Here is an 11,388-nt window from a genome sequence, read left to right on the forward strand (position 1 = left end):
AAGAAGAGTTGTCCATAAGATGCACATCAAGAAAACACACCCAAGCCCTAAAACGAAAATAGGTCTCCTTTGGGCAAGAGTAGACACTTACGCTTGATAACCTTCGCTTAACCGAAACAAACCTAGAGTGCTCAAACTCAAGTCAACGTTGCTGAAAATAAATTTCTTTTTTAAACAAACAAAAAGTAAAGTCCAGGCCCAGCCTAGCACAGCCAGCTTGAGGTAGTATGCTTGTCTTCACACTATACCATCATGAGTTCACTCCAAAATTCTTATTATTTATTAAATACTTAGGATCATCCATTAGCACTGATTTTTAAGGCTCTGAGGAATGGAACACGTAGAAATTAAAGACCTGAAGTGTCATAACTCCCTTTAATCCTGTCTTGGAAATCAAAACTGCCAAGAGTAAAGCAGCAATAATCCCTTAGAGGCACTGGAAAAACCCTAACAAAATATCCATCCATAGCAGCTAAAGGATTTGAAACTCTGGAGAAGAGAGGCTGCAGCTGCTTATGAAATGGATCATTCAAGTGTGTGGCGAGGGGTGTCCACGTGGGACTGTGCTCACTCTGTCCTGCTGGTGGAAGAGCATGTGCTCAGCCTGGCAGCCTTAAACTGCTGACTGCAGTCCTGTTCAAAAAACGCTGTTTTGTTGGGCTTTCTGCCATGATTCAAATGCGTCAAAATTTCCTCACATTGGTAGCGATCTCAAGGAATGGGTCTGTGAAGTCAATTAAATATTCACTTAACAAAGAGGAAAAATATTCAAATTTCTGTAAGAATTCCTTCTGGTTAGGAGTTGAAAACTTTAAGATTTATTCAGTTCTGTAAAACTACAGCCACATACCCAGAAATCATTCCAAAAGTTCTAAGAATATGTAGAAATAATGCAATTACTTTTTTGCAATTATACATATATATATTTTTTTTAATAAATTTATTTATTTATTTTATTTATTTATTGGCTGCATTGGGTCTTCATTGCTGCACATGGGCTTTCTCTAGTTGCTGCGAGCGGGGGCTGCTCTTCATTGCGGTGCACAGGCTCCTCATTGCAGTGGCTTCTCTTGTTGTGGAACACAGGCCCTAGGCGCGTGAGCTTCAATAGTTGCGGTGCATGGGCTCAGTAGTTGTGGCTCACGGGCTCTAGAGCACAGGCTCAGTAGTTGTGGCACACGGGCTTAGTTGCTCCGTGGCATGTGGAACCTTCCCAGGGCAGGGCTCGAACCCATGTCCCCTGCATTGGCAGGCGGATTCTTTACCACTGCGCCACCTAGGAAGTCCTATACATATATATTTAATGTGCACAAAGCATTTAGGGTAGTACAGTGCAGTCAGAAGTATTCTTAGTGATATTAGTTCAAATATATCAAAATATGTATTCAAGCAAGCAAAGACTTTATTAAAGTGTGGTTAAATATACTTCTAGATGAATGTTTTATTCCATAATCCCCTCTTAGCCAAGTATATTCAAATATTTTAACTTTACAAGAAAATACATACTCATATATATATATATACTATTGCATGCTTGTGCCATAAACAACCAAAAATATCTCAAATTCTGAATCACTAACTTCAACAAAAATGTATTCTTGGAACATTGATTTTCACCTAATGTACCAGAAAGGAAGGAGAGATGGAAATTCCCAAGGAGATGAATGTGCGTTAAGTTCATAATTTTAGAACTTGCTCAGGGATTCTTTCGTGTGCCGATGTGGGGTCACCATTAGTGCTCAGTTTTCACCTTCTAAGCGGTATGACCGGTATAGATGGCTTAATTTCCTTTCCTAACAAAACTCCCATAGGATACAACAGTCTTGAAAGGTGGGGACTTTGACTTTGGGCCACAACTTCTTTTTGCAGCAGCCAGTGGAGCATAACCAGAGTGGAAATGTGAGGCTAGGTATGCCTGCTCTTTAATCAGATTTGCCATAATCTTTGGGGCAAACTAGCAGAGAGGCAACAGAGAGGCCTGGGGAAGGTGGTCAGCTCTCTGGGCTCAGCAACTTCCGGTGATGCCCCACTGCTTGAAACTCTCCCCTAGCAGGGGGGCTGGGGCGGGGGCGATGCTGGGTGGATACAACCTTCTGTTCACTGGATTTTCCTCACAACGGTCAGCCCGCGCCTCCCAGCTTCGCGTGAGAGGTTTTTTTTTTACTCATTTTATAAATCCTTGGCTACAGCTTTGACAGTGATTCTGCAGTGCAGAAGGTTAAAAATAACAGTGTGTGCCTCTAATGGGTTTGAAGAGTACATTTGCTTTGCCCATGAAAAAAGGCTCCTGCACATGTGCCCCTGCCCTGGTAGATTTTCAGGCAAATTACTGGCTCCGTCCAAGGCAGCTGCCTGACTTTGAGTACACTAACAATTTGAAAACAATAAATCTGACGTGAGACGTGGAACTCATCGTATTAAATATCATTTTCCTAAATTCGTCATTTCAGTTCCATTAAAATGACCTCTTATTATTTGAATTTAAATTGTCAAAATACCACTTTAAAAGTGGCCACAGAGAAAGAAAACAAGCATCACCTAGTTTTATTCTTCAATCTTTGAAGCTCTGTATTTACCTAATCACACTAATAAGAAGGGGTTTGCTTTGCGAAAAGCTTGCTCTGAAAAAAAACACATTAAATCTTTCAAGTCATTGGGGCCGTTTTGGTCTTTTCATGTGGGACACACCCCGAGAAGCTGGAAGTTGGCTGCCTTCCTCAGTCCTGTGTCCTGCCTCTCCTTTGTTATGGTAACAGGACGTGACAAATGTTCTTCTGCACCCCTCACCAACCCAAGCATCTTTTCAAGAGGCCTTAACTACATCACAGCTGCTGGAGCCCTTAGGTATTAGTCATTGGCAAGGGAGACTGTGGAGCTGATGGTTTTGTAGGTGCTCAATAGATTCTTTTGCAAATTGGGGTTGAGATTGAAATAAACACATCCCATCCTGACATTGATTTGACCTGTAGAAATAACGCGTGCTCTCCCTCCTTCCAGACTCACATAGAACCACCTAGCCTGCTCAGCTTAACATAGCCTATTCTCTCTCCCCCATGTACACGTCTCTTCCCTTTCAAAAATAGCCTAGTACGTGCCACAACCTTCCTCCTTCTCACTTTTTCTGCATTGATGGTTTATGCTGTGGCATGAATGTTTACGGCAGGACTTGACAATGTCTGCAAATGGCACAGAATCCCGTACTGGGAGGCAAGTCAGGGCAGTCCCACGACCTGCTCGGCCTTATCTTCTTTGTCTCAGAAAACCCAGCTTCCTCCCATCCTTATATTCCCCCTCCATCTGCTCAATACCCTCCTCTCATCATTAAATGACTCTTGCAGTCATCCCTTCCAACATGTTAATTATTAGGTGGTACTTTCGAGGTGCAGTAGCATTTTTAAAGGACACTCTTGGAGGAGAAAAGGGAGTGACCTTCAGACAACACTGTTATTTCCTCCAGCCCTGTGCAGTCGATGGTGATTTGGAAACCATCTCTGAAAGTGTGCCAGTCGCAGACAGCGTCCTTTGTACATCACCTACGCGTCAAAGCTTTTCCACATATATTATTCCTTTTGAATTTCCAAACACCCTTATAAAGCAGGTAAAGTGAGTACTGTTGTCATTAGTTTATCAAGTATGATGCTAAGCCATGGGGAGGTTAAGTGGCTCTCTGAAGGTCACACAGCTAGTTAGTGTCAGTCTAGGCAGCAGGAATCCTGGCTCTGCAAGCTCCCAAAATAAAGCATTCTCCTCACCACAGAGGCAATTCTCAAATTCCATCTGCTGGACACTGATGGCTGCGTGGCCCTTTCCATGAGTGGCCTCCAGTCTCTAATTACCTGCCTATCTCAGTGCAAGTGAATTCCACAACAGAAAACCTAGGTTTTTCAGCTGACCTTCTCTAATATATAGCAATACAATGAGGGTGCTTACATTCTAACATACAATGTTTCTGCTATAATTGTTTTGGGGCATTTTAAGTGGTGTTATATTTGGGCCTCAGGATTGTACGAGTCCTACACTAAAGGTACACTTTAAAAATCAAATAAGGAGGAGCAGAAAGTCTCAAAGGACTTAAAATGTACATCCTTTCAACGGGGAAATAAATAATCTTTAATGTATTCTATTCTGCATGTTTTAAGCCTTAAACCTTTTGTTCTCAAACCACAGTCTCTGCTATCATATTGGGAACCATGACTGTCAGAGAAAGGAGATGGGCCTTGGGTGTCAGCAACCTTCCATCATAGAAACGTTTGGAAGAAAGGTCATTAAGTCTGTCTGCTCTTTGATATAGTGAAGAGTTAGAGGGCTTCCTTCATCACTCCAGCAAGAGATTCATAAAACTGCCCCCTCCTCCCAGATCACAGACCACCAAGTGTTCTTCTAAAGACCCACTAATGGGTCTTTCTGACTAATGGTGTGGAAAGTTCCCAGGTCGTGTTTCTTATTCAAAGCATTTCTGGATGAGAACACTTAACAATGTTGCTTTCCACGTAGCTTTTCCCACTTGGACACAACTGCCAAATGACACACCTCTAGTTATGCCCTCCATTCGCAAAGACAACCCACAGCTGCCCTCTGCCTCTGGGGTAAAGTCCTAATCCCTCTGCCTGGTATATAAGACTCCTCATAACACAGTCCAAGGCTGCCAGTTTTATGCCTGACAGTATTCTGTGTGTTTGACACAAATCTGAGTATTTCCCATTCCTCACAAACACCTGAAGTTCCCTCCTGTCTCGTTTGCTCAAGTCACTTCTTCCACCTGGAACATTCTGTCCCTTCTCTGCCTATCTGATTCCTATGCAGTGTCAAAGACCAGCTCAACAGCTCACTTTGCCCGCAATTTAGTTATTTATATTCATGCCTTCTCCCTCCTTTTAAATTATGTTATACAGAACTTAATGCAACAAATGTGTTCACGGTAGATGCTCAATGCATTTAGTTGGGTATGTGGCTAAATCTCATGTGTCCACACCACGGCCTCAGAGGCAGAAAGGTGCAGTAGGACCTCAAGGGCAATCCTACCCAATGTCAGTGGATGAATCAGTAGAACATCAGCAAGAGCACTGGCCTTTTTTGCAGTTTGCTCTTTGCAACTGGTTTCTTTTTCTCCAGTGTATGACCCAGGGCCTTAATCCTTTGCCCCAATTGAGGGTATACATCCACTACATCGGTGCATAGTTAGAAAGTTTTTTCCTTAGGGTTCACGAAGTTTTGAAGTAATAATAATATAAACTCTTTTTCCTAGACGACTTTGTCATCCTTACAAGGTTGTGTGGCTTAGAAGTAGTTAAAGAAAAAAAATCCCTAATAAAAAGTCAAGATCCCAGATGGAGGACAGAGGCCTGTCCTATGGAGAGACATTGCCAGCTCCACCTCGGATGCCCAGAGCATGTCCAGCGTGGCAATCTTAGTGCCCAACTGCTCTGGTGTCCTCCGTAACTAAATGGGTCCCTGAGGTGTGACTGGCGATCTGAGCTAATGCAATGCAACAAGCAGGGTCACCGAGGCTGCTGAAGCATGAGTCTGCATTTCTCAAGTCCATGTAATGGAATCTGAGCCGTGCACAGTGGAGGGTGGGGCCAGGAGGCTATCTGGTAGCCAAGGGCACTGCCGAGGCTGTAGGCTAACAGCACAGGGTTGTAATCAAATGCCATCCCAGGACATTTAGCCAGTTAATCATCTCAACCATCCATCTTTTATTCATAAACACAGAGAAGCAATGTTTTCTTTGGCTGCTCACTTTGCCCCTTCAGGTTACACCAATAGTATGCTGCTCCAACTTTTTCCTTTATGTCCCGTAAAATGCACCTGGTTAAAGCATCTTGTCACCACGATGTCAGTGCAAACCCTAGACTACGATAGCCCCATCACTGCTGCTCCCAGAGCCAGTGGGAACATCTGTAGTTTAGGGCAGGGTTTTTCTTGGAACCTCATTAAGACTGTATATCCACAGAGATGTGAGACAAATACCCATGTAATCTGAGGCAGGAGCCTGCCTTGCTAACCAATATCCCTTACTGTTTTCTCAATTATCCATTTACTTCAGCCTCGAAGGAGAAGATTTGAAACGGTAGGATTATTTGTTTTATGTCTCAAATGTTAAAAGTTCAACAGGATATTCTTAGCAATAAAAAATCCCTCGGACTTCATCACCAGCGGAGCCCAACTGCATTGTGAGTCCACACCATCTTCATGGATGTACTCTTTCCACAAGTACAAAAGTGCAAAGCATGGACCAGGAATGTTAGCAAATGACCTTTGGGCCAGGACTATGGTTTACCCATTATTTTGCCCCCTGGCTGTACCTCATCCCTTGACACCTATGTAGCAGACTTTATATAGAAGAGATTAAGAACAAAGGCTTTGGAATCAGACTTCTGGGTTTAGCCCTCACTAGCTACATAGCCTTAATGAATCTCTCAGGGCCTCAGTTTCCTCACCTGCAGCATGTGAATAAAAATGATACCAACACAACGATTACTGCGATAACTGAATGAATGAATACGTGGGAGGTGCATAGGCAGTAAATGTTAGCTGTTGTTTGGATTGTCTTGAATTTAGCTGTGATCCATTGTTTTGGGGGATTACATGGGTCCTGGCAAAACATGATTTTAGTTCTCCTGTAACCAGAGAGAAAGAATACATACTACGTGTTTTTTTTTTAATGTCCAAGTCTCTAGGTCAATGATTCTCAAAATATGGGCTGGGGACCTCTGGAAATCCCCAAGAACCAAGACCCCAAGACCCAAACTATTTTCATAATAACATTAAACTGTTATCTGCCTTTTTCGCTCTTATCCCTTTGTGCGTGTACAGTGGAATTTTCCAGAGGCTGTGTGCTACGCGATGATGTCATCACTTCGTTAATGGAACGTGTCCTTGCACATTCTTGTGCTTTTTTATATCCCTCAGTCATCATTTCTAACACAGTAAATAGCAATAAACACATAAACAAATCTCTCCAGGGTACTCGGTAATTTTTTAAAAGTTTAAAAGGGTCCCGTGACCCAAAAGTTTGAGAACCTCTGCTAGATTATCTCACGTTAAAGTCCCCCTCCCTCCTCCATTTCAAAATCTGTAATGTGAAAATACCAAACTCAGCGCTTAACTTTGAGACTCTGGCCCCAAAGTTAGGGCCCTGACGCTGCTCTGCCCGCATCTTGTCCTTGTGTGTTTCAGGCTGTCTGGGTCCGAGCTGCCTGGCGAGGAGTGGCTGTGGGATTATGAGAAGCATGGCCATCGCCGTTCCATGATTAGAAGAGTCAAGAGGTTCCTGAGCGCCCACGAACACGCCTCCAGCCCCAGAAGGAGAAGCTACGGGAGGCAGGCCAGCGACAGCTCCATGTTCTTCCCCCCGAGCAACCTCAGCCCAGCCACGGATCTGCCGGACGTGCCCTCAAGAAGCCCCCACCGCGCCTCAGCCACCTGGAAGCATCCCTGGCCCCCCGGGGGGAGCCCCAAGCTGCACTCCAGCCTGGGAGAGCTGTCCACCATCCGCGAGACCAGCCTGACGCCACAGTCCAGTGTGAGGGGCTCCCCCACCAAAATGCCGCAGGCCCCTGAGGTGCTGGTCGCAGCAGCTGAAGCACTGCTGCCTCTGGCATTGGACGACCACCGCGACTCCACGGCTTCCATCCAGAGCCTTGACTTCACTGGGGTTCAGCCGAGCCGGACTGGGCAGCAGGAGGACCCGGTGGGGTCAGTCCCATTCCCCTCAGAGAAAGGGGCACCTCCTAGGGACCCCAGTTCCCAGACTGTTCCAGCCAAAGCTGAGAGAAACATCCTCCAGTGTGCCTCTGAGGAAGACCCTCATGAGAATGACAAGTCCCCAAAAAGGCGGAGCCCCCCGAGGTTCCTGGAGTCCGGCCGCACCTCCCTGGCAGGCCCAAGTCCGGAGCCCGTGAGCCCACCCGTTCCTTTACTTGACGTGGAAACATCCTCAGAGACTAGTGGAATCCGCGTTGCAGCTGGTTCTCCTGATGTGCTGTATTTAATGGAAAACCTGGACACCAAAGAAACAGATATCGTAGAATTTAACAACGAGCAAACAGAGTCACCCAAAGGAAGGCCAGAAAGTTCTAGGACCTGGTTCTAGCCTAGATTCTTACTTTCCCAAAAAGTTCAAGTGTTAGTTTCAGAACATACCTGCGGGCTGGTCAATTTTTTTTTTTAACGATCATACTGTATAAGCTACCTAAAACTTTGAAGGGCATTATGGTCCTGACTTTTTGAGAACTGAGAAGATTAAACACATTCATGCCATGCACTACAAAGTGACTTCACAGAAGTTACGCAGACCACAGTGACGTATCTTAACCAAATAAGGAATCTTTTATATATATATATATACACATATATATATATATATACCTACCTTATAAATTCATAGATCGTTAGCTTTGCAAAGGGCTTTATAGATCATAGTCCAATCCCTAGTTTTGCCAAAGGGGAAACAAAGGATTCTGTCTCTGCTTTTTTTCTTTTTTTCCTTTTTTCCTTTCTTCTTTTCTTCAGTTATAAAGACAGGCAGATGGCTCATAGGATGCTTCAAAGCCCCTTCCTGATGCCGGTTCCTTGTTTGAGGCTTTCTAACCCTCTCACTCCACTTTCTGTAACTGTCCTCATTTCCTAATTCTTAAGCTTCACCAGCATCAGAAAGCTCCATCTCCCTTCAATTTCCTTTCCGACCTCCAGGACTTCATTTTTCTCTCTTTCCCCTTTATTCCCTCATCCTATTTCTTCTCATCTCCCTAGTCTTGCTCCTTCTCCAGTGACTCTCATCCATCCCAGCTTTCAGGTTGTAACATTTTCTCCTGCGGACGCTGTTGCTTCCTTCTTACCATGGTTTTAAAAGCAGGAGGCCTTGGTAAAGCCTCCTACAGAACAATTAAAGTGTCAGCAAATCCAGCCTGACTCCTCCCAGCCTCGCAGGAAGGGGCGTGGGAGCTGCTGTGTTTCCCCACACCCTCTGAGCCGTGGCCCTCTCTCTCTGCCTTCCCGCTTAGGTCTTGAACACTGGAGAAGCTACAAGGGCATGGAACCAGGGTAACCAGATGCTACGGAACCAAGTAACAAGGCTTGAAACTCTTTCACTCAGACTCTTAAAGCAAAAATCCCAATCGTGTCATGACATGGGACCAGTTACTGTGTCTGGGATGCCCGGTTGTTTGGGATGAAGGAGGGTATTGGAGCTGGAGGTTAAGGGGGTCCAGGACTGTCCAATGAGGATGGGACATTGACTAACTTCCCCCCAGGAGTTCTTGGGTGGCTGTCGTTGGGACTCCCAACTTTACCCAGAAGGCAGAGTCTAATGAGTACTGCTCTCACTATTTCTATCATATGATGAAGCTTGACTACAAGCGTAAGAAACAAAATAGCCCTAATTGCTACCACTTGCTGAGTGCTCACAATAGCAGGTAAAGTTCACAGATAATCCCCTTAATCCTCATAGGAATCCTGTGAATTGTTTTACTATTATCTCCATTTTACTTTATTATTTTTTAAAGGGGTCTTTCACTTCTTAATGTTAGTTGTTTTTCTTTTATCCAAATAATATACCTTAGCAGACCAATGTTCTATTTTATTTTATTTTATTTGGCCGTGCAGCATGCAGAATCTTAGTTCCCTGACCAGGGATCGAACCTGCACCCCCTGCAGGGGAAGCGTAGAGTCTTAACCACTGGAAAGCCAGGGAAGTCCCTATCTTCGTTTTAAAGATGAAGAAAACAGAGGCTCTAGAGAAGTAATTTGACTAAAATCACATAGCTAGGAATTGGCAGGGCTCAGGTCCAAGCCCAGGTTTATCTGACTCAAGAGGCCACACTCTTGTCCAAGGCACTTCGTCACTGTGCCGTGCTGTCTGTAGGGCCCTGAATCTGCCAGCAATTCGCCCAGAATTCCGGAGGATGCCCCACAGGAGCCAGGCCTAAGTCACTCCAGTCTTGGAGTCCTGTCTGGGTCCTGCCTCCTCAAGTCCACCGGGACCTTAGATGCGTGCGTACAGGAGGGCAGTGCTCCGACTTGAAGCCTAGCCATAGTCCTCTTCCTTTTTCTGACAGATGAAAGTTATCAGGACCCTCTCTTCCCTTCCCCAACTTCTAGTATGCAGTGTTATAATTAGCACATTTTTACAAGACACTGCATCCAACTGGGCCATCCCAGCTACATGACAACAGTGATATTGACTTAAACTGATTTTTCTCAAAGGACTAAAAGGTAATAATGTTGGAAGAAATGCTCTACATTGTTGGCTCGCTATGTTGGTCAATAGTGTTAGCACCTGAGAAAGGCACCCATGTTCCTGAAGTATTATACACGGACTATGCAATCAGGCCCCAGGGAAACACTGCTAAAACGCAGGAACCCTAACCTTCTCCCAGCCTCCTAATGCTATTTTCTTGGATGTTTCAACTTAAATCTTCTCTTCTCTTCGGCTTTATCTATTGCTCAAATTCAAATAAGTTTCTACTTAGCTGCTTTTGAAATATAATCAATTTTTGTTCCTAAACCGAAGGTGATAAATTATACACAAATAGAATTATGCATTTTGTGGACGACTAGGAGAGTTCATTTATCTCTGCTTCTCTCCATCCCTTATGCACCTTTGTCCAAAGAACTGCTTAATTTCCTCAATATTTCATCAAAATTTGAGGTGGCCTCTATTTCCTCCTTGCACTGAAAACTGAATAATGGCTCGTTCAATGAGCCCATGCGGTTGAATTCAGCTATAAATTCAAGCCAGCAGTTGCCCAGATCAGATGAAGAAATTCTCTATTCATTCTAAAATGAGTTTTTACCCAACACAGACTGAAGTTGCAAAAACAAAATGATTTCTTCTCCTGTGCCTGGTTTTATCGCCTGCTTAGCCCATTTTCTCCCGAGCTCTGGAAACTTCCACCTGCTGAATGAACGGTCACAACGTCCAGCAGCTTAGTCGTTTGAGCTTATCCATTCCAAGAACAGGCTTAGCTCTGCTCTGCATTAAACATAATTCGCAGGCCAGAGGGGCAATGAGGCCAAGCCCTACTTACGCTTTCTCCCTCTGTTCTCCAGAGATGATAACTCTGTCCTGGTACTGGGGTGCACAAGTCAGTAAAGATACAGGCCCAGGAGCTTTTTCTCTGTCACCCAAGAATTTAGGGATGACTGCCCCCTCCAAAACAAAGAAGGCTACTCTATCTTTAATGGTCCCGTCTATTTCTTGGGTCGTTGCCTCCACAACTCCAGGCATCCATTGCAGCCCAGTTCAGCTAAGCTATGGAAAACATATTTTCAATAGAATGGGGAAATATATAATTTACCATCAGTTTAAAGAAAAGACTCACTTAACCATACACCCCTCTTTTATAGTGTTTCCCCTCTAGCTTCCTCCTTCTCCAGAGAAACTGA

The 11,388-nt window shown here is 44.5% G+C and overlaps 1 protein-coding gene across 1 annotated transcript in view; it reads left to right on the top strand.

The window, feature by feature from the left end:
• Window positions 1-8,292, top strand: part of BEST3 (bestrophin 3) — a 40,883-nt gene extending 32,591 nt beyond the window's left edge. The window contains exon 10 of the mRNA XM_057742192.1: window positions 7,180-8,292. Coding sequence (XP_057598175.1) covers window positions 7,180-8,095 — 916 coding nt within the window. The 3' untranslated portion in view covers window positions 8,096-8,292. The remainder of the gene's footprint in view (window positions 1-7,179) is intronic.
• The last annotated feature ends 3,096 nt before the right edge of the window (window positions 8,293-11,388 follow it).

This window comes from Hippopotamus amphibius, chromosome 7 (assembly GCF_030028045.1).
Source record: "Hippopotamus amphibius kiboko isolate mHipAmp2 chromosome 7, mHipAmp2.hap2, whole genome shotgun sequence".
NCBI lineage: Eukaryota > Metazoa > Chordata > Mammalia > Artiodactyla > Hippopotamidae > Hippopotamus > Hippopotamus amphibius.